We start from the raw sequence: 24,579 nt of genomic DNA on the forward strand, positions 1-24,579 counted from the left end.
TAAAAATGTAGCCATATTACGTATTATGAAATATTTATATATTGGTGCATATATGTCCATATATTTTGATGCTGACATGAGTATTTCATGTACATATTTGTTCAATCAGTTTTGTTTTGAGGAAGTTATAAAGCAATCGAATTACTAGAATTTATATTATACTACTTTGGGTGCTAAAATAATATATTTGTGCATATATACACATGCTTATATATATTGTTACACACACATATATATTGTTCCCTTTGAAATTTAAAACCACCTTGAAACATTCTACACCTACTTTAAATTTGTATTTTACAAATTGCATTTGTAACGCAAACTTTTCTTATGGTTTCCCATGTTCATAAAGCACAAGCAACATGCTTTTATACCTCCCTTTTATCCCATTTGAGGATGGATCTCTAGGACTGTGTAGCTTATATATGCAGTTTGAATAGCACGAGTACTTACTGGAGACTCAGGAAATATTAACTAAAGAATACTGTTAGTTGGGATTATGGAGTCAGTGTGCTTTTCCCAAAAGTCACACTCAGTCAGATGTTCTTTCATTACCAAGTTCCTCTTAATTTTAGATACTTTTAACAAGAGTAGTTGACCAAGCCTCTAGCCCCATGCCTTTTATAAAGCAGTTAATTGTTAAGTGAAAAGGAGTGTTGCTAGAGTTTTGCTACTCTGGTGTACTTTGTGGACCAGTGACATCGGAATCATCTAGGAGCTCTTTTGAAATACAGAACCTCAGGCCATAGCCCAGTCTTACAGAACCCAAAGTTGGCCATTAACAATGTCTCAGGTGGTTCCTCTGCATATTAAAGTTTGAGAACCGCTGAGCCAAACAGTCTTCAGAAATGGAGCCACAGCTGAGAGAGAAAACAAATGGGTATATAAAAAATAGACTTAAGGCAAACTAGTCAAGAGAGCTTTCACGACAGAAGCTAAAACTCCCATAACTAATTCCTGAGAGCATCACTATAATACCAAACGATAGATTTTATTTTTAAAATTTATTTATTGAGAGACAGAGACAGCACGAGTGGGAGAGGGGTAGAGAGAGAAGAGAGAATCCCAAGCACACTGTCAGCGCAGAGCCCGACCGGTGGCTCGAACTCAGGAAACCGAGATCAGGACCTGAGCCAAAACCCAGAGTCTGATGCTTAGCCTACTGGGCCACCCAGGCACCCCGAACGATAGATTTTAAAAGCAGTTTTATTGAAGAACAATGGACGCACAACAAATGCACATACTTAATGTCTGTGATTGTTGAGCTATACACCTAGTCTTTGTCCAGGAGCTTTTCTGTGTCCTTTTTTTTTTTTTTCAATATATGGAATTTATTGTCAAATTGGTTTCCATACAACACCCAGTGCTCATCCCAAAAGGTGCCCTCCTCAATACCCATCACCCACACTCTTGTAAGAACACTGAACGTGAGAGTTTTACCCTTTTAACGTGGTGGGGCAGCACGTGTGGCCGCACACACGGGGACAGACGCTGGCGGGTTACCGTAGCGTGCGCGCCCTACTCGTACCCGGGCGGCTCGCCCCGCCACCTTTCGCCGCCCTGGGCCCGGGGCGCAGCGGGTCCGGCGGCCGGCGGCACCTGGGCGGGGACTACCCTCCCGCTTCCTCTTCCGCGGCCTCGCGGTCTTCACAGGCCTCCCCGCGGCGGACGGACGCCCTGGGCTTCGACAGCTCGCGGCGGGCGGGCGCCGCTCTTGGCCCTCCAGCAGGTGGGTGCCCTCCAGCAGGTGGGTGCCCTCCAGCAGGTGGGTGCTCCCCGCGGACCCAGCAGCCGCCCCCGGGCCGTGCCGGTGAACCGGCGCCGCGAGGTCTAGGGGTCGTGTTCGCTGGGAAGCACTTAACGCTGCTGTGCAGGGATCCCCGACCCCGACCCCGCGTTCGCGGCGGGCGGCGGCGGCGGCCGCTCGTCCCCCCAACCCCGCCCCGCCTCGAGCTCTTCCCGCGCGCTGTGGCCGTGGCCTCGCCCGTGGCCTCCTGACGCCGCGCCGCCTCCCGGAAGGGGGCGACCCCGCGGCGAGCGGGCGCAGGCCGGGGGATGCTGGGAGGCGTGGCGGCCCCCAGCGGCGGGCGCCCGCGTGCTCCGAGCCCGGGCCGGCGGGAAGGCCCGGGACCGCGGTGACACCGGGAGCCAGCCCCGAGGGAGCGAGGCGTCCCGCCGGGCAGCCCCCCGCCGGGCCGGGAGCTCCCGCGCTTCCAGTTCTTCGAGCAGAAACGGGGCGGTTACTGCAAGGACCGCAGCAGCCGATGGCGCGGTGCCCAGGTATGTGGGTCCAGGGCACCCCCAAGGTTTCCTTCGGGCAGGCTTGCAGAACTTGTCAGACAGAAGTCTTAGAACTTTCGCGAGTGGAAGAGTGCACCTGTCAAAGTTGTAAACAGACTCCATGCCTCTGCTCCGTAAAACTTCGCCGCGCCGACCCTAAAAGTCCCTGTCATCGAGATTTGTGGGGGAGTTTCAAAGGCAAACACCTGTGACAGCACTTTGAGCTTCAAATACATCGTTTAAACGAAGGGGAAAAACAGTCCTGCCGAACGTGTCTTAGCGAGCAGCTAAGTGAGGTGTGTTTTTTTTTTCTTCCCATGCCCCTTTTCTGTCTCTCCGTTCTGAAAATAATTTATGAAAGGCCGTATTTTCGACAAAGCCCTAAATAGAAGTATTACAAAAAAAAAAAAAAAGCACAGTATTGTTGACTGTGTAGTGTGCAGGAGACTTCTAAACGAATTCATCTTGCATAGTTGACGCTATACCCATTGAACAACAACCCACCATTTCCCTGTACCCTTGGCCCCTGATAACCACTGTTCTGTTTTCTGCTTCTAGGAGTTTTAATATTTTAGATACCTCATATAAGCGGAGTCATTATGCTAGGTGAAATAAGCCAGTTATTGGACAAATACTGCATGATTCCAAACAATAGATTTTTGACATTTACTAATATGATCCTGTATAAAAGAGGGACATTGCATTGCAATGTATTTTTAAATATTTCTTTTAAAAACTTATCTATGTATTTTTGTGAGAGAAAGAGAGAGCAAGCATGAGTGGGGGAGGGGCAGAGAGAGAGAGAGAGAGAGAGAGAGGAAAAGGGTGAGAATCCCAAGCAGGCTCTGCACTGGCAGCGCAGAGCCTGATGTGGGGTTTGATCCCACGGACCTGTGAGATCATGAACTGAGCTGAAACCAAGAATTGGACTTGTAACAGACAGAGCCACCCAGGTGCCCCTATTTTTAAATACTTCTAATAAAATAATTAAAATATACCTTGTTCGAAACATATCTAAAGGCATATACATTTGCAAGCTGAACAATTTACATATAAAATATACCTAATTTCTAGACACATTCCACGTGGATGAACCCTAAAGCCATTATGCTAAATAGCACAAGCAAGTCACAAAAAGACAAATATTGTATAATTCTACTTACACAAGGTACACAGAGGGGTCAAATTCATAGAAACAAAACAGAATGGGGGTTGCCGGGGTGAGGGGAGGGAAAGATGGGGAGTTGGTGTTTACTAGGTATAGAGTTTCACTTTGTAACGATGAAGAAGTTCTGGACTATGCCTGATGGTGATGGTTACACAACAGTGTGAACGTACTTATTCTACTGAACTACACTTAAAATGGTTAAAAAGATAAGCTTTATGCCACCTATATTTTACCACACAAAAATAAAATAATTTATATACCCTTTTCAATCATAACATGGAAAAAAATTGTATATGTGTTTCAAAAAGGATGCAAGGTTGGACAGATCTGTGTCCGAATCAAATAGTATGGGAAACTCTGGTGGAAAAAAAAAAAGTTCTTTTAATTGTAGGATTCTTCAGAGCATTTAAAATGCTAGTACTTTAAAGTACACTTTAAAGGAGAAGTCGGAAAAAAACAAAGGAGAAGTTGATACAGTGTTCAAGTGAAGGAAGTTTTAACTAAGAATCCAATGCAGTGCATTTAATGGTCACTGTGGTGCTGTCTCTGGATGTCTTTCATATTTTGAAGAAAAATGTTATGCTAAAAATTTCCTGCAGGCAAGGGAAATAATACATGTAGTGGAGAAAAGATCCTTGTGGCTTTACAGTAAGTATTAAAATGTTTACCTGATATAATCATATTAAGATCTAATATATGCTTATGGAATGCAACATTCCCCATTTATTCCCATACATACTTTTTCCCCCTTATATAACGGAAAAGCGATTTACTTCTGAACTAGAAGATTCATAAATATTTTAATTTTCGTAATCCAGAAGAATTTTCCTCAGCTGCTACAGTGAATTTTTTCTTTGGTCAATATGCTGCAGTGGTTAAATATGCAAGAGAAAGCTTTGTCATAATTTTAAAATATTACTCTGATGAACTCAGCAAAATTTTGCTAAAATTATGAACAATGCCGTTTCTCATGCTCTGATTAGAAATAGTGAAGTGTGTCCTATAATCACGGGAAGTTAAAATAAAAGCAACCAAATAATCAAAAATCACTGTAATGAACACTTATAATATGAATAGATGATTTTTTAGATTTTATAAGTACTTAGCGTTTGACAAATTGGCATTTATTAGTGGCCAAAATGTGTTTGGCTCCCCTGGTTTTTTTTCAGATATTTATAATTGCAACTTAAACTTTTTGAATTATGTAGGGGAATTTTAATGGAAAAACCTAAACTTTGGTGACTGGAATTTGATTTATATTTTATAGCACAGATAAATTCTAGAATACTTTTAAAAATGTCCTTTGAAGTGTACTGGGATGACTGTCATTGGTAGAAACAGCTGAGCAATTGAGCAAGATTTTTACAGAGGTGACTGTACCATTTTGCTTCCACATCCACCTATCTTTAGGGTGATGGATTTCAAAAACAAATGTTCATTTTTCAAAGGACAGGGTGTTTCTCATGTTTTGTGGAAAGTGCAACGATTGACATTTTAACTGGTGAAACATCGAGATAATGAAAGAGATCAATTTTTCTCCCAGTGCCACATTTCAACATTTACATGACCCAAAGTTATTTTGTCTTGAAATCCTCTTTATATCTTTGCCTTTCAGTGACATAGACACAGTTGGGAAGAGCCTATGGAACAGTGGGGTGATGTTTGTGTCACATTGTACTTTCCATCCACAGTTATTGGTCTTATTGCCAATTCACAGTATTGCCTAGTTGGGCAATAGGATGGTTACTGGTTAAATCAGTGGCTACCTGCGGTGAATAAGATTGCTATTTGCACGGATTTATTTCCTTTGTATATTAATATGTATTGCCCAACAGGGCAATGTTGAATTTATTACCCAAACAGGAATGCTTGAGAGGGAGAAAAAAAAGAGGTTTTAATTGTTATGCTAGGACAACAGGCATAAACTGTGGCAACCCAGATGGGTGGTCACCCCACCCATGGAAGATTTTCTATTCCAGGGAGGTGTATTCCAGGGGAGAATTTTGGGTACCCTTGGGAGTAGGTGGAAAAGTTCCTTACCATGTCCAAAACCAAGGATTTGGAACCTTTAAGCACATTTCAGAGGCCAGATATGTATTTTGAGTCTTGCGTGTTTCTACACTCTACCAACTGAGAAGAGTCTGAGGTCACCTAATAAGTGGCAAAGTTCATAGAGAACCAAGGAATTAGACCAGAGGATTTTCCAGATGGCCCGGGAAACAGTCACAGCTTGTTATTGGTGCTTAAGACTGTCAAAAACCAGAAGAGATTCTTCTTTGAGGATTAACTTTTTATCAGTAGTACCCTCTGAACTCTGTAGCCAGAGCTGAGTAAAGAAAAACACATCCAGAAGGTTTCCAGTTAAGTATATGGTTGAATGGCATTTCCTTGTCGTGTGGATTCACCATTAGGTAGTATGCAACATCTTTTCATTATTATAATGTAGTCGTGTTTGTTTTTTGGGAAATCCATTTCAGGGAGAAGACAATATTTGCTTGTAAAGAAAAAAATAGCATTATATATCAGTTATATGACTGTCTAAACAAGCATGCTCTGAGATCTAAATGTTTACATGTAGAGAAAATTTAAGTGGTAGTGTTACTTGCATAGTGGACTTCAGTGTTTTGAGAGTTGACACGTTAGTGATGAACTATCTGGTCATGCAACCAGGCATCCCTGTTTATAGAAATTTGAAGATCCTTTGATTATTAAGATATAGTGAGCTCATTCAATATACTGGTCACTTTGGTCATATTATTTATTTATTTTTTTTTAAAATTTTTTTTTTTCAACGTTTATTTATTTTGGGGACAGAGAGAGACAGAGCATGAACGGGGGAGGGGCAGAGAGAGAGGGAGACACAGAATCAGAAACAGGCTCCAGGCTCCGAGCCATCCGCCCAGAGCCCGACGCGGGGCTCGAACTCCCGGACCGCGAGATCCTGACCTGGCTGAAGTCGGACGCTTAACCGACTGCGCCACCCAGGCGCCCCTGGTCATATTATTTAAAATCGAAAATAATGGTTAGGAGCAGGCATATGGTAGTGTAGTCCCTGGTTTAGGGAGGCTTCATAGTTAAAGAGCTTTGTTGACAGACATTTCAAAGCCCAGATGTTCTGTTTATTAAATTTACCACAGACAAGTACTTAGAGCTGCTTTTCTCTTTGAGGGGTGATTACACTTACTGTGTGGGGTACTTGAGAGGACTAATGGTACTGTATGCAAAACCCCCGGCACCACACTGGGTACTTCCAGTCACATGTCTGTTGTTCGTATTACTAAAGATAATAGGATTAAAAAAATTTTTTTTAATGTTTGCTTATTTTTGAGAGAGAGAGAGAGAGAGAGAGACAGACAGACAGAGCTCAAGTGGGGGAGGGGCAGAGAGAGAGGGAGACACAGAATCCGAAGCAGGCTCCAGGCTCTGAGCTGTCAGCCCAGAGCCTGATGCGGGGCTCGGGCACAGGAACCACGAGATCATGACCTGAGCCGAAGTTGGATGCTCAACTGACTGAGCCCCCCAGCTGCCCCAAGATGATAGCATTTTGATCCTAGGGAGCTTGTTAAAACTTGGAGTTTGTCAAAACTTCGGGTATGTTTTGACCAAGAATTATTTTGTCCCAGTGCTGTAAAAATGCATATGCATGAAAAGGAGTATTTGGAAATAAATTCTTAAATTGTATTAATTTACTCCCCAAGCTATTACCTAAGATAGCCTGATACTATGATTCTTATTGTAGGTAAAGGGAATTTAAGCTCATAAAAACTAATTTCTCAAAAGCACAAGTCAAGTTGTTGCAATTTCTAGTTTACTGCCCAGTCTTGCTGCATTTTTCTTACTAATTTGGTGGCAAAAGTGGTAAAGATGCTATGAAGCTTACCCCAAACATGGAATTAATCTAGAACTAGTTCTTTTTTAATTTTTTTTAATAATTTTTTTTTCAACGTTTATTTTTGGGACAGAGAGAGATAGAGCATGAATGGGGGAGGGGCAGAGAGAGAGGGAGACACAGAATCGGAAACAGGCTCCAGGCTCTGAGCCATCAGCCCAGAGCCCGACGCGGGGCTCGAACTCTGGGACCGCGAGATAGTGACCTGGCTGAAGTTGGACGCTTAACCGACTGCGCCACCCAGGCGCCCCTAGTTCTTTTTTTAAAGTTATTTTATGTATGTATGTATGTATTACTTTTTTCCCAAGTTTTAATTTAAATTCAAGTTAGTTAACATACACTGTTATATTAGCTTCAGGTGTAGAATTTTAGTGATTCATCACTTATATACAACACCCAGTGCGTATCAGGACAAGTGCCCTCCTTGATATTCATTACCTATCTAACCCGTCCCTCCACCCACCTCCCCTCCAGTAACCATCAGTTCTCTAGATTTAAGAGTTTGTTTCCTGGTTTGCCTCTCTTCCCCCTGCCCCGTTCATCGGTTTCTGGAATTCCACATATGAGTGAAATCATATGGTATTTGCCTTTCTTTGACTGACTTATTTAGCTTAGCATATTGTCTAGCTCCATTCATGTCATTGGAAATGGCAAGATTTCATTCTTTTTGAAGAATACACACACACGCACACACACACCCCGTATCTTCTTTATCCATTCAACAGTTGATGGATATTTGGGCTCTTTCTATAATTTGGCTATTGTAAATAATGCTTCTATAAACATTGGGGTGCATCTATCCCTTCAGGTCAGTATTTTTGTGTCCCTTGGGTAAGTACAATTACAATTACTAGTGCAGTTACTAGGCCATATGATAGTTTGATTTTTAACTTTTTTGAGGACCCTCCATACTGTTTTCTTTTGTGACTAATGTAGAAACATAAGTATTTCCTGACTTTTTAGTTGTATATTAAGAGGGAGACGAAAAGCAAAGTCAGAATGTCTAATTTACCTGCAATTCCACTGTGACTAGGCAATTTTTTTTTTTTTTTGAGAAACTATTAAAATGGTGTAATAGAATGAATACCAAGGCACCAACCGTAAACTGTTTGGGTGTCCAGAATCAATTCCCCTCTTTCAAATGGATCTTTTTAAACTACTGACTGAGCTGTTGAATCTTGTTGGTCTTGGCAGAGGAATCAGTTACTCCCTGCAAAGAAAGCTCTACTTTGATGGTGCATCACTGAGCACAGTAGAGATGGCCACAGCCAGAATGAAATGTGCCAAACTTGTAGTTAGAAGAATGTGGAAGGGCGATGCCTCACACATCACATGGAAAACTCGGAGGGAAAAGTAAACTATTCTGATATTCAGAAAACGATTATTACAAAGTGAAACGATTGTTCTGCCCTCCGAAGTTAATTGGCTAATATAAGGTCTGTATTTCAGGAATTATGTTTCCTCCTTAATTTCTCCTCATCTGTTTTTTTCCCCCCATGCATAACAGCACATCATCTCACGTGTGATTTTGAGTCTGGTTTCTGTGGTTGGGAACCATTTCTCACAGAAGATTCACACTGGGAGTTCATGAAAGGATTGGCCAGTGGAGACAACCACCTACCTGATGCTGATCACATAGCAAACACAAATAATGGTAGGACGTTTTCCTCTTAAAAAAATGTTTGCTGTCTTTCATGTTGCAGAATGGTGCTACTATGTATTTTCATTTCTAGCTATAGACTATATACATAGAACTCTGGTTTGTCTTGCTTTAAACTGTCATGATCAACATGATAATTTGTAATTAATTGCGTTTCCCGAAAAGAACATTGTTTTAATAAACAATGTTTTTCTTGCCACACTTTTTTTTTACTTTTTGTTTTATAATTTTTTTTAATGTTTATTTTTGAGGGATAGAGCGCACAAGTGGTGAGGAGCAGACAGAGGGGGACAGAAGATCAGAAGCTGGCTCTGTGCTGACAGCAGAAAGTCTGATGTGGGGCTCAGACTCATGAACCACGAGATCATGACCTGAGCCAAAGTCGGACACTCCACTGACTGAGCCACCCAGGCACCCCTGTTGCCACGTTTTTTACAGGGTTGAAGGCATGAGGGTGGGGGGGAGAGTCTTCTGATAATATTCTCTAGTTGCCAGAACTCATGTACAATAAGTGTGCCTTCTTTTTAGAGCAATCCAATTTTTTCAAAACAGAAAGAAAAATAGTTTAATCTTCTTTCTGGAAACAGAGAACAGAGATTTGGCACCAGCTATAAAATAAATTGACAAATACTTGAATGCAGTTTAATCAGTCTTAAAACTTCTTTTTTTAAAAAAAAAATTTTTTTTCAACGTTTATTTATTTTTGGGACAGAGAGAGACAGAACATGAACGGGGGAGGGGCAGAGAGAGAGGGAGACACAGAATCGGAAACAGGCTCCAGGCTCTGAGCCATCAGCCCGGAGCCTGATGCGGGGCTCGAACTCCCGGACCACGAGATCGTGACCTGGCTGAAGTCGGACGCTTAACCAACTGTGCCACCCAGGCGCCCCTTTAAAACTTCTTTGTAACAATCTTCTTTCTCATGTATTTTTTTTTCTTTTTTTTTTTTTAACGTTTATTTATTTTTGAGACACAGAGAGACAGAGCATGAATGGGGGAGGGGCAGAGAGAGAGGGAGACACAGAATCGGAAGCAGGCTCCAGGCTCTGAGCCATCAGCCCAGAGCCCGACGCGGGGCTCGAACTCACGGGCTGTGAGATCGTGACCTGAGCCGAAGTCGGACGCTTAGCCAACTGAGCCACCCAGGCGCCCCCTTTCTCATGTATTTTTAAGCACCATTACAGTTTTCATATAGCATCTTAAAATAGAGCAATTATAACAACACATGGCATTTCAATCAAGGTTTGGGACTCTCCAAGGAAAACAGAAGGGTTTTGTTCTATTTTCTCTCTTTTGTGTAGATGTCATTGCCTAGGTATATTAGTATCCTTTTAAAACTTTATACTAACACAACTGTATTGTCAATCCTCTTTAAGCTCATACAACCCTCTTGAACATTATTCTGTCTCTTCTTTGAGATTTCCAAGGAAGTATGCCAAACTAGCAGTGTTGACTATATTTTAAATTATAGCCATTGCAAACTGGGGTTGGTAGGGGAGCATGTCAATGGATGGAGAGAGAGACTTTGGCCGTCCATCTGTTGTCTAAAACTATAAACCCAGATTATTATTTCACAGTGGAGTAAGGTCCTAATTTGTGTGTGTGTGTGTGTGTGTGTGTGTGTGTGTGCGCGCGTGCGCGTGCACGCCTGTTAACCTTATTTTTCCTTTAAGATTTTGTGATGGAGTAGATTAAAGTTTGAAACAAAAAGGACACCTCATTGTCCATCTGTTAAAGTGTAATTTAAATGCAGCAACATTCAACCTTTTTGGTGTACCGTTCACAGAATTTGAACAAACATGTGTAGTTGTATAACTATCAGAAAACTCAAGATCTGAAAGAGTTCCATTCTCCCCCAAATGCTATGCCACTTTGCAGTCAATGCTCATCTCACTTCTAGCCACCGGCATCTAACTGATCTGATTTCTGTCCCTATGGTTTTGCCCTTTCCATAATGTCATATAAATATACTAATGTCCTATGTAGCCTTTTGAGTCTGTCTTCTTTTAATTAGCTTAATGGATTTGACTTTCATCCTTGTTGATTGCAGCTCCTTCCTTTTTTTTTTTACTACAGAGTAGTATTCCATTGCATTGATAAAGCGCAGTTTGTTTATCCATTGATCAGTTGAAGGATATTTTAGTTTCTAAATGTTGGTGATTATGAACATGCTATAAGATTTGCATACCTTTTTTGTTTTGTTTTGTTTTTGGACATAAGTTTTCATTTGACTTGAGTACTCTCTCCAGTTCCTTTGTTTAATTAATGTTTTCCTTCTGGTGTTGAGTTAAAGGGCCTCTGATCTCTGGCCCTTTCTGACCTCTGGGAAATATTCCAGTTGCACCTTTTAGAAGTTGAAGTTCCAGCTTCACTCAAGTTTCCTCACCTCCATGCACTGGTCACTACTCAGGTGGAGATTTGGGGGAGGGGGAGACTCTGTGGATCTCTGGATCTCTCTCTCTGCAGCCCTGTCCTCCTGTCCTCTGCCTTGTGGACTCTAGCCAGTTGAGTGTCCCCAAAGTGGCATCTCCATCTTTTCAATTTGAAGAGACTGTCACACTCCTTCTGGCTCCCCACTCCCTACACGGCAGCTGGAAACTGTTTAGGCAGTAAGCTGGGGAAATTGTATGGCACAACTCATTTATTTTCCCTGTCTTAGAGATCATTGTCCTGTGATCCTACATACTCATTGTCTTACATTTAAAATTCTTTTTGTTTGTTTGCTTCATTTCTTTGGTCTGGATATGCTATAACATATCTAGCTATCCTCTTATTGAGTGACAATATCATGACGGTGCTTTAAAATCCCTTCTTGTACACACCTTGTTATATAGGGTGCTTTCAGTTCTATGCAATGAACAGCTATGAGTGAGACTGCTAGGTTTTTACAGAAAGATATGTACTTTCCCTTCAAATCTTAACACTTAAAATTCCAGTAGCAAAATAAGAGTGCTTTTCTCCCATGTGTCTACCAGCAGCAGGCATTATAGTCTCTTAAATTTTTCTAATCTGTGGGTATAAAATGGTTGCTCATTTGTAATCTTTATTGTATTTTACTGAAAAAGATCTTTTCAAATATTTCTAATCTCCTAGATTATTTAGAGCTTAATTTCTCTAAAATTCTGAATCTTTTAGTGTATATATTTTAAAAATGTTTTGTTAAATTTTTTAGGTTTTTGATAGGTTTTCAGCTCTTATAATATTTTAAAAACTGTTTTTGTTTGCTGGTATAGAGAAATGCCATTGTATTTTACATATTGATCCTGTACGCAATGACCTTGCTAATTTTATTTATTATAGCTAAGTGTGTGTGTGTGTGTGTGTGTGTGTATGAACCTAAAATAATTGTGAATATATATGCATATATTATTTTATCTGCAAATAATGACAATTTTATTTCCTTCTATCTGAATGTGAAGCCTTCTGTTTTCTTTGTTTCATTGCACTGGCTAGTTATTCTGGGGAAATGTTGAATAGAACAGGTGATAGCTTCTACACTTGTTCTTATTTCAGAAGAAAGCTGTTAATAACTCAACCTTAAGTGCTATATTTGCTGAAAGATTGTTTTGCTTTATCAGATAGCGATGTTCCCTTCTATTCATAATGTGTTTTTTTTGTGTATATATATATGAATGTATGTTAAAATTTGTCAAATGTTTTTTTGAATATGTGATAACCATATGGTCACCATATTATCTTTTTTGTTTATTCATAACATGAATTTTTCAAATATTAAACCACCCTTGCATTCATGAACCAAATCTCATTTGGTTGGTTTTACTTGTTGTATTCTGACTTTTTATTCTTTATGGTAATATTTGTGATATTTATATCATATTTGATTCATTATCAAGTCCTCTATCTAATATTTTCACATCATGTAAGTAGTCCGTTCTAGACCATTACATTAAAAGCGGATGCATGCTTTGCAAAAGATGAGGTTGAGGCTGGCATGGACAGTTTAACCCACAGAGGCTGAGCCCCTCATTGTTTAATTTTTATACTGTGTTTTTCCTGTCACCCCTCTTGGGTGTGTATAAGTGTTTTACAATGAACCGTGCAGATTACCAGGAACAATCTACTCGATATACTATAATTCCATAGTTCTCTTAGTACATTCTGCAAACCAGACTTAAAATAAATCCGGAGACATATTTTTAGAAGTCCCTGGGTCTGGGTTCAGAGTTCATATTCTCTTTACTCCTTACCTGCCCATATAAATATTAAGACTGTATTCTATGTTTTCGAAATATTAAAATTTTCTTAGGATTTTATTTAGCTTGCAAATAAATTTTCACTAAATTAATAATTTTATAATATCTTTCCATTTAAAAATATATTATCTCTTCCTATTTAATAACAGGGTTTATGGTCTTCTACAAGTTTTTATAATGTTCTTCATAAAAGTTCTGTCCTTTTCTTGTTAGACTTATTCCTACATATTTTGCATTAATGTAATTGTGAAGAGAGTATTTCTCACCATTTTTATGTCTAGGGTTTTATTGTTAAAGTTAAAAAAAATGATTTAACCTTACCAAATTCTCTTATTAATATTTGTCATTATATAAAAACGTAAGTCTTGGGGGTATCTACTGTTAGGAATATATTATTGGCAAAACATGGAAACTGTCTCTATTTTTTCTGTTATGATTACTAAATATATTATTTTCTTGACAATTGCATTCACTAGACCTATGAGATAATGTTAGTCTAAGATAATTAATATTATCTGTTATTAATAATCATGACATAAATCTCTACTTTTTCATTTTTTTTTTTTTTAAAATTTTTTTTTTTTCAACGTTTCTTTATTTTTGGGACAGAGAGAGACAGAGCATGAATGGGGGAGGGGCAGAGAGAGAGGGAGACACAGAATCGGAAACAGGCTCCAGGCTCTGAGCCATCAGCCCAGAGCCTGACGCGGGGCTCGAACTCACGGGCCGTGAGATCGTGACCTGGCTGAAGTCGGACGCTTAACCGACTGCGCCACCCAGGCGCCCCTACTTTTTCATTTTAATGAAAATAACTTTGTTGTTTGCCATTTAGGATATTTATTTTGGGGTTGATCATTAATCTTCATTTAATTGTTTACTTCTAATATTTTTTTAATTAAAAAAATTTTATGTGTTTTTATTTTGAGAGAAAGAGACAGATTGTAAGTGGAGGAGGGACAGAGAGAGAGGGAGACACAGAATCTGAAGCCGGCTCCAGGCTCTGGGCTGTGAGCATAGAGCTCGATGTGGGGCTTGAGCTCACGAGCTGTGAGATCATGACCTGAGCTGAAGTTGGACACTTAACTGGCTGAGCCATCCAGGTGCCCCTACTTTTAATACTTTCTTAAGGTTATTTTCTTTGCAATGGCTATTTTTTTTGCCACAGGATTTTCAGTATTTGTTGATCCAAGTCTGATTTTACCCGTTAATTTGTTGATCTATTTGACTATGTTGATAGAGTGGCTAGATTAAACCAAGTTTCCATTCTTGGAAAGCACTGATTGATCAGCACATATTTTTTGGATAAGGATTTCGAATGTAATTGATAAGTTCTTAATTAGAATTTTATACTACGATCATGAGTGACGTTGCTCTGCAATTTATTTTTTTTTGTTCCTATTTCCATAACTTTTAAATTAGAGCTATCTGGCAATGTAAAATGAGTTGAGCTCCATATATCTCTAAGACTTAAGATCCCTTGAATAATGTTACAAATATTCCTTAAAAATTGATTAAAAGTCACCTGTGGTGCCAGACATTTCCATAAGATTTTTTTTCATCACTTTACAAGTCATTTTTGTGGTAAAACCAATTTAGTCAAACCTTCTGCTTCTTTTAGATTTTGCAGTTTTAGTTTGTATGTCCCATCCTTCAATTAACTGCTTGTTTGAAATTGTGCATATTGTTTTTAAATGACCAGGGGACCAAGATTTTTGAGTATTTGTTAATTTGTAGAATTTTGGTTGTCTTTTAAAAGTATTCAATTGAGTTTTGCTTGAACCTGGGGATTTTTAAGCTGGAATAATTTTTTCAATATCCTCTTTTCCTATGCTATTCTTTTATAGGTGAAACCATTTAATGAGCTTATATAGTTTCTATCACTCTTAGTTTGAAATTAGGGAATAAGAGGTTTTATTCTTTCCTGTTGGTTTTGGGATTTTAAACCCTGTATAAGGGTTGTTGGCTGGCTCAGTCAGTAGAGGATGTGACTCTTGGTCTCATGGTCATGAGTTCAAGTCCCACATTGGATGCAGAGACTAGGTCGGTGTAGAGCCTACTTAAAAAAAAAAAAAGCTCATATAAAGTGTCCTATTTTTCTCATTCAGATGATACTGCTGATTTGCAGCCCTGGTTGTTCGGTTAAATTCATGGTGGTATCTATAAAATAATACATTTTAATTATGAAATCTCTTCCTTCCTGCGTACTTGTATCTAGGAAAATCACCTTCTGAATATGGTATTTTTCAGTCAAAATAGTTGGCTTTCCAAGTTGCCCATCACTTCATGATTATCAAAGGGCAGGATCAGACCTTGACATTGTTCTGCATAGCCTTCCTTGTAAATTTTCAATATTCAATGAGGCTACCCCTGACAGCAGTTCAGACTATGTGATCTTTTGAGCTAAGAGATGTTATCTCCTTGTACATTTGCCATGAGCACATCTACTGTAGTTAAAATCTAAAAGCAGTTATTTTGTTAACGCTCAGATTAGATCTTTAATTAAGCTTTCATCCCCACTAGCACAGACAACAATGTCAAACATGTAAGCCCCAGGAGAAACCAAACTCCACAGGCTGGCATCCTTCAGTACTTTGTGAAGAAACTTAAAAATCATGCTCTCATGAGAATTTCATAAGGGCATGTTGGATATCCAATTGTAAACTTAGAAGCTTCATTTAATTTGATTTCAGATTCTATTTATGACGCGACGTAAGCCAATAAAAATATTTGTTTAGGGGGGTTAGACCAAGAGTTGATTTTAATCCATTGGATTTTATTTTAGATATTTAATGTTATCCATTTGAAAGAACTTTTGGTTATCTACAGAGCTAAATGGTACATAAGTAAAAATGTAATTTTCTTTATCTGATTAACAGTTGAATGTGTGCAAGGATAAGGTGTTAAGAGCAAAGAATTACTAAATATACGATAGTAGAATTTATATCCATGTGCCTTTACAGTTTTTTTTTTTTTTTGTAGGATCATTCATTTATTTCAGGTCACATCAATTTCCAGGAGTGGCCAAACTTGGAAGTCCTGTTCTTACAAAAGCACGCACTGCCTCTACCCCATGTCAGGTAACCAGTTATTGGGATTTGCATTGATCATTCTGTGGTTGTAAACTTTTGGGCGTGGGTTACTGCTGCCAGTAAATGCCTGCTATCTTTTACTACTGTTTTCATGATGAACTGAGAGATTTATATGAGCTATTTCAGCATGAAATGTCATGTCCTTCCAAAAGACCATTTGCAACATATAACTTCAACGGTTCTTTTTGGGGGCCTATTAACGAATTTTTCTGTCATTTTGTATTCTTTCCACGCAGTCCTTTCAAGAATCCCAAACTGGATACATGCTGCCAAAACTGCTGATTATTTTGGCCAACAGTGTTAATTGAGTAAAATAAAATAATCTACACAAGTGCTTGTTGAGAGTAAGATGAAAGGGTGGAAAAAGGGAGATAAACACGGGCACAAAAAAAGAATTCCATTTTGTGCAATTTTATTTTTTCATTTAGTCTTTCTGGTGCCAAGTAAACACAGACCAAGCAATACTCAGGCCATTTCAACAGCACAAGAGAGAAGAAAGCAGAGAAGGGCCCTGGAGGCAGACCTGGTTCAAATCTCAGTTTGTAGCAGGATTCTCGCACAGTCGTGACACCGAGGCTTTTCTTTCCAGGAAGCAACTTTATTTGTGCGGGCACCTCTCGGTTGGGCGCGTACCGAAGAACTGAGCCCCCAATGCCATGTGGCGTAGTTTTTTATATGGTAACACACAAACATGTAGTCTGATTAAGTGGTTTCATGTTACAAGGTCCTGAGGGATGTTGTCACCTATGCATATAGCCAGGTTGCCTTGTGTTTTTGTTTTTTTTTTTCCCTTAGGGTAGGGATCCTACCACAAGTTCTGCCACGGATAACATACTCTCCTGGAGAGCATCCACACTGGAAGCCTAGTATTAGCTTTTTCACAACCCTTTTTCACAGGGTTGTCAGGATTAAAATGTCGTTAAATAAAGTACCCGACAGAGGATCTGGCGCGTAGATGTTTACTAAACAAAATTCCTTTGTTTTCCACAAAATGAACACCTATGTTAGACGTTTCTGTTCAGCGTGCCTTGTTTTCAGTCCTTTTGAGAGTTCTAGCATGCCCATAAGCCCTTTAGGATTCCAGTTTATATTTTTAGTTATCAGAAAGTAATGGAGATCGATACTGCAGCACACTGAATTCATCATCTGTAAGTGTAGGGGTACAGCAGTTTATTCCGGTATTCCTGGTGACAAATTACGTATCATTCAGAGGTATAAATCTAATTATATGTTCAGCTTGATATAAATCTGAATGGGAGTGCCCAGAACTCCTAATGGATTGTCCTCCCTCTTCCCCCTCCTGCCCCCTCCCCTTGTTATTTCCTGCCCATTTCTTTAGGCGGATTATATTTAAAATACCTGCCTGGACTCCCCTTCACCCAAATACACTCTACGCTTGCCCACCTTGGTTTTATTTCTATTAAATCCTATGCAATAGATACGGAATTTTTTTTTTTTTTTAAGAACTCCTGAAACAATTACTCGATCTGTAAAAGTTCGTCACAAACTTGCTTAGCTTTAATTCAAGGCCATAAACTGAAGTGATGTGATCGTGGTCACTGTTGTATACATAACATATGGGATGCAAAACAATAAAATGTATTCTTCCTGTTTTGCAGAAATTCGGAAGTAAACATTAAGAGCTTATTAGTAATTCCAGAGACTCAATTAGAAATCATATATATTTTTTTCTTTGTAAAGATGACCTACATTTCCTCTTGTTTTGCGCTGGTAGCCGTTAGTTCATGGTCAGTGGGATTATGTATCAATTTACAATTGCTTCCACTTGGGAACAATTTTCTCTATTGTCACTTAAACTTGGAGCTTAGCTGTGGTGGGGCCTCAGTGAAAGCCATGGGCAGTTTAGACACTTGATTTATTTCTCAGAACCAAGTACTCAACCCCCCAAGGCTTCAGTGTTAATGGTTTTCCTTGCTTTTTGGAAAAGGAAGAGTGTTTTAAGGAGCCATTACAGGCTGCCAGAAGAGGTGTCTGTTTTTTTCTTTTTCTTTTTTTCCCCTTTTGTCTGTTTCTGCTTGAATGTTAGTGCTTTTGAGTTAGAGGAAGGGATATTTGGGTTATTTTACAGTACTTTTTGGTCTAGGAAGTAGAATTAGCTAGAGGAGGAAGGTTATTTGTAGTCTGAGATACACAAAGCTAATGTTCTTTCCCAACAAAGTATTCTAAGAATATAGTATTACTTTTTTATAAGTCTGTGGTAATGTGTGGTACTTTATAGAACAGCGAAACAACCAAATTCATATCTCTTGAGTAATGAGAAAATCTTGTCAATTTTCCTAACTGGAACATATTGATAATAGTTATACTTGTGGAATAGCACTGTTCTTCATTATAACATGGTAAACTGAGGCAGTGAGCTAAGTATAGTTGGGTGCTTTGATACGACTAATGTCTTCATTTTATGAAATGACACTTTTTCCCTACATAGTCATATGAAGCTGATACACTTGAGAACATTTTTTTTGAAAGGACTTTAAAAACATGAAGCTTTCTTTTGAGTCTTCTTTTCTAACAACAGGCTTGTGGAGTCATTTTGCACAAGTTCCCTTGTCCTTAACCTCTAGCCAGCACATGGCATCAACATGTACAATTTTTCTTACACCTCCCCCCGCTTCCCCACCTTGCTCAAGATGTGGACTTTAATTTAAAAGTATCAGAAGTCCCTTCAAGTCACTGTTGGAAACTTGGCACGTTTCCTTGGAATAGCCGGGAGATAGGATGAACAACACATGGGAACCAGAGGCTCCCATTTCTTACTGATGTTGAAGTGTAGTTACTGTTTTGAATTAACTCGGAAATATCAAATATGAGGGATATTTGTGCTAGGTATTAATATTTTCTGAGTTCTCATATTTGAGTTACTGTACTAAATTACTTTTAGGACTTCGCAATTCATCAGAAGCAGGAAGATTGAGAATACAAAGCTTCTGCTTTCGAGCTAGTTGGCATATTCATCTGTTTAAAAAAATAAATTTCAGCTTGTTTTGCACTTACTTTAATATTCTTGAATTCAAAAGAAATCGTATTTTTTTTAAAAAGTGAATGAGAATATCAGGGAAAAGATAGATGAAGCAAGAGATGGGTTGGTCCCACAAATAAAGTTTATTAGAGCCAGGCTACACGTTCGAACTAAGTTTTCCAGCAACCAGTAGAGACAGATGAGCCATCATTTGGTTTAGATTCAAGGTGGTAAAAATTACAAAGCAAAAATAGTTCTTTGGGGGATTCTCTCCTGAGTGTACATGGTGATCACAACGTAAACCTTCTTTCTCTGACTCAGTACACACACATTGCTTGCCTGCTCACAGCCTGGATGCCTGGAATGCAATAGGGACCAGCTAAGTATGCACTTGCCCCAGTGAAATGTCGGTTTTAGGGATTCCAATGGCAATTCGGTGTTAAGTGCTCCAAGAGGGTGAGTACAACATAACAATCATAATCCACTTATAACAGTTCTCTCGACAAGTTTTGAAAGACCATGTCTTGTAATGTTCTCCCAGTAGAGTGATGAACTCACATTCAACGAGAAATTTAGAAAAAAAAAATTAAATGATTACGGAGTGGGGCTTAGAACGGTGCAACCACACTTTGTTCCCTGATCGTTTTGTTTAATCCACGGATAGATGTTAGCATATGGGATGGATTCTAGAGGAAACAACGTGGTATGGGGGAAAGTAGAGCAGGTACTCTCTCCACCTGTGCATGAGCAAAACACATGGAGGCTAATCATATAAATTAAAACCACAGATTATGTTTAAAAAATTTTGTTTTTTAGCGTTCATCTTTGGGAGACAGAGCGTGATTGGGGGAGGAGCAGAGAGAGAGAGGGAGACACAGAATCTGAAGCAGGCTCCAGGCTCTGAGCTGTCAGCACAGAGCTTAATGTGGGACTCAAACTCAATGTGGGACTGCGAGATCACAACCTGAGCCGAAGTCGGATGCTCAACCGACTGAGCCACCCAGGCACCCCGACAACACACTATATTTTACTGGAGATTCTAAACTTCTAATTAAGCTTATTCAGAGGAAGAATACTCAGGCAAAAACATAATTATGACTAGGAGTCAGAAAAATCACTACGGGTGTGTGTGTGCGTGCATGTGCGTGTGTGATGAATGATCCTGTTCCCAGCATGGACTTAACTCCCAGCTGAGTTTGGAGGAGCTACAGATATCTTCTTTTTTCTCTCTCCTCTCTCTTCTCTTTTCCTTGCCTCTTTTTTCTCTTCTCTTCCTTTCCCTTTCCTCCTTCTTCTTCTTTCTTCTATATCTTGAAGATAAGACAGGTACTGCACATACTAGGCAGGGTCCGATAGGAGGCAGAGAAGGCAGGGTAGCCAAGCATTTGGAATGCAGCTTAGAAAGGGCATGAAGATCCGGCCAAGGAGTTCTAAGACGGAGGAGCCGTCGAAAGAAAGATTCTAGGGAAGTTGAGGAAAGAAGCAGAATTTTTGAAGAGTAGAGATTCATTTGGGCACAGACCAAAATCAAATGAAACAAATAGGAAGAAATCATTTTAATAAACTCTTAAATAATGCCCCGTTAGGTCACTTCACAGAGTTAAGTATCAGAGAGCCTGATTACTCCTTTGTAGACCTGGGCACTCTTCCGGAGAATGTCACGGGACACTGTAGGAACCAAAGAGCAAGTGGTGTAGCCACGGCCATTACCCTTGCAAGCTTAGTTGTTCACCTGTACTCGTAACTATTAGCGTAAGTCACCTGAAATGATGACTTGGATATTTGTCATATGATGTCATATCATATGACATCAAAATGTCATATCATCCAAAAATGATGATTGGATATTTTTAAAAAATATAAATAATGCACAGAGGATGCAATTAAAACCAATAAAATAGTTTGAGCTTCCCCCTCTTTTTTTTTCCCTCTCCAATTTGCAATTAAAAGAACTGCTTTGTTGGAAGCTCTTTTAACCACATGACATTGTCCTGAATACGCTAATTCAGTGCCTTGCCCAGTCACACTCCATATAAACCATGCCTTAGTGAAAACCAAGAGAAGTAAAACATTTATAAATATTAACATTTATCTTACTACTTTTTAATGAATCAGGCATGGATGACAAAAATAATTTCCTTTTAGAATTGTAAGTAGTAAATACATTTTAAATGGTTGGTATAAACATACCTGTGTTTGTAGTTCTGTTTAATAGAATTTTCTATGATAATAGAAGTTTTTCTTTGCTATGTCCAGAATGGTTGCAACTCACTACATATAACTCTTGAGCATATGTTGTAATGACTATAATTGAGGAAGTGGATCTTTCATTTGGTTTCATTTTAATTAATTTGTGTGTAAATAACCACACTATGTTCATATCTTTGCCACTGTATGCATTCTAGTTAATTGTTCCCTTTTCTTTTCATTCTCCCCCATAAAACTCTGGAGTCCCTAAGGACATCTAATGCTTTTTACCTTTTCTGACACAGAGCAGTGTTTTTCATTCTCTGGTGAAGTTTACAGACATTTACGTAAGCACTGATGCTAATAGTCCTGCTCACCTCTTCTTTTCCAAAAAGTACCTATTAACAAAATCTGAATACAAACTGCCGTAATGTATTCTGCAAGGAATTCGCGACACGCATGGTGATTTGACGTTCATGACTTAGTGTTCTACTCCCAGTGGGTAGCAGATTGAAAGGCACAGAGCTTGTGCACTTGACAGGTGCCTATCTGAAATCACAGCTGTATTAATAATTTTGTTCAATGATTTCACTCTTACCAATATTAAATTTGAAAAAAAAAAACTTTGGAAGGTTTCTTTGTCTGTAATAAGCTGAAGAATTCTCCTTAATTCTTTACAATGCCAAGTCTGTTAAAGTAGTAAATTAAATATAAGTCTTGAGCTCTTATCCTGTGAAATATGGATCCCATTGGCATTTACTCTTAATACACTGTTGAAATACCTTAGCACTGGTGATGTACTGAATGACAGTTTGACAGCTTGAAATTCTGATAGGGCATGCATATCTCTTGTACTACTAAGTTTAAAGCTCTGTTTTGCATATTTACAAGCTAGGAATAGGCTGAGACTCTAGCAGGGATCTAAAATTTAATTGTCCGTGAGGAACGTAAATCCTCCCTTTCCATAAAATCTAATCAAACACTCTGTTTGCCTTTACATTTCTTACTTACCTGCCTTGCTTACTTGAGTTTAGGGGAGCATGGTAGTCATGTCTAAAATGAAGTGAATAGCCAGAAAGAATTTTTTGATCAAGTTGTGGCCATTAACTGGACACTGGAAAACTGTGCACTACATTGGAACAGAGAATGCTTGATCTTTTAAAGCTGGACAACTTTTTAAAAGAGCATATAAAACTTTTTCACCTTTAATTTCCACTGGAATTGGTACCAACCATGAAATAAATGGGTAGACCATACGTGTACTAAAATCTGTCCATGTAACAAAATAAAACGATAGCAGTGAAGGAAAAAAAAACAAGAATTTAAAATATGGTGAAACTGGAAAGGAGTCTGTTTTAATCCAAAGAGAAGGATTTTATTTCTGAGAGGCCTCATCTCTGAACGTTGTGTTTTCTTTGAATCCTAAGGCTGCACTTTTCAAAGACCTAATGAGAAAAAGAAAAAAAAAATGCCCTGTGTCTGAACTTGTTTTTATGGAGATTTTGTTGACGTGTTTTATAGAGTGAATCATCCAATTATTGAGGTTGGTCCTGCCTCACACAGTACCTGTTACTTAGTAAATGCTCACTAAATATGTATTTGATAAATGAGGGTCCTGAATTCGATATTGTTGCTACTGCTGTCAGTACCCAAAATAATTCTCTCTTTACGTTTTCTTTACTACCCAGTTAACTGCTCAAACCCTTAGATTAATTATGTCATCTTTGATAATGACTAGGAGGTGAAAGGATCACTCTCCCACTCCCAAAAAAGGATGTTTTCTTTACTTGAATTAAATTATGAATTAACAGTATTATAGGAGCTCCCAAGTTCTTTGATAATGTCCCCATGGGAAGAAATTAATGAAAAGTACTCATTACAGTTTTATTTTATTTGAGAAAATAATTTTTCAACAAAACTTTTTTTTTGGTTTATTGTTTAAGACGGCAAAGGGAATACATAAGTCAAACCTGATCTTGTACACTAAGAATGTGTACCTCCCCGATTCATGAGAAGCAAGAGAGAAAGGTCCTTTCATAGAAGGAAAGAGCATGGAACCTCCTCTGGGTGTGAACCACCCCCATGGGTGTGATATTTTTAATTATAGAAAAGCTCCTGGAGACAGGTAACTGGAATATTGATATCATTCAAAAACATTTTCAACAGGTGCGATTTTGGTATCACTTGTCTTGGCATTCACATCTCTCGGTTTTTACAAGAACATCACTGTCTGGGGATTTGCAAAAGCAAGGTGATCTGATTGGAATCTCCACATCTCAGTGGAAACAAGCAAAAATCAATCTCTATGTGAAGCCTGGAGAATCTACTCTACCTTTTCAGGTAAGCACATAAGAAATCAATACAACTCAACAGAGGATGCTAATTTAATACTACTTTTTTTTTTTCAGAGAACAACATACATAACACATATAAGTTGTTCAGATAGTAATAAAACAGGCACATTCACAATCGGATGAGTACAGATGTTAAACTGGTTTGAGTGCCCAAGACTTATGTGTGGAGGCTTAGCAAAAGTGGAGATAAGAATTGAATAGGAGGAAAAAAAGAACACAAAGAATTGAATAGGATGGCACGGCAAAGAGAAGAATAATAGGAAAATATTTATTTTTTAAGTGAGGGTGGTAGATTATATGAGGTAGTGAAAAAACCTGACCATGCTCACATTTTAATTCTGGTGCTTTATTTTCTGCTTTCCATTGATACTGAGGATTTTTTTAAAAAATGATTTTTATTTGAGAGAGAGAAAGAGAGAGTGCACACACAAGACAGGGAGGGGTAGGGAGAGAGGGAGAGAGGGAGAGAGAATCTTGAGCAGCTTCTGTGTGCTGTCAGTGCAGAGCCCGATCGGGTCTCAGTCTCAAGAGCTGTGAGGTCATTACCTGAGCCAAACTCAGGTGTTGGATGCTTAACTGCCTGTGCCACCCACCTGCCCCAATATCGAGGACTTTTAATCAACCTTTTGTGTCATTTTCTTGACTAATAATAAAAGAAGGGAACTGTAATTAATCAAATGGCTGCCCAAATGGGCATGGCTACCTTCTGGATGACGTTTGAAAGGAGTGATTATAGATTATAGATTATAGATTATATA

The 24,579-nt window shown here is 39.0% G+C and overlaps 1 protein-coding gene across 1 annotated transcript in view; it reads left to right on the forward strand.

The window, feature by feature from the left end:
* MALRD1 (MAM and LDL receptor class A domain containing 1) overlaps positions 1–24,579 on the forward strand; it is a 792,972-nt gene that overhangs the window by 99,833 nt on the left and 668,560 nt on the right. The window contains exons 11-13 of the mRNA XM_043564232.1: positions 8,845–8,991; positions 16,191–16,288; positions 23,634–23,807. Of these exons, the coding sequence (XP_043420167.1) occupies positions 8,845–8,991; positions 16,191–16,288; positions 23,634–23,807 (419 nt within the window). The remainder of the gene's footprint in view (positions 1–8,844; positions 8,992–16,190; positions 16,289–23,633; positions 23,808–24,579) is intronic.

This window comes from Prionailurus bengalensis, chromosome B4, assembly GCF_016509475.1.
Source record: "Prionailurus bengalensis isolate Pbe53 chromosome B4, Fcat_Pben_1.1_paternal_pri, whole genome shotgun sequence".
Lineage (NCBI taxonomy): Eukaryota > Metazoa > Chordata > Mammalia > Carnivora > Felidae > Prionailurus > Prionailurus bengalensis.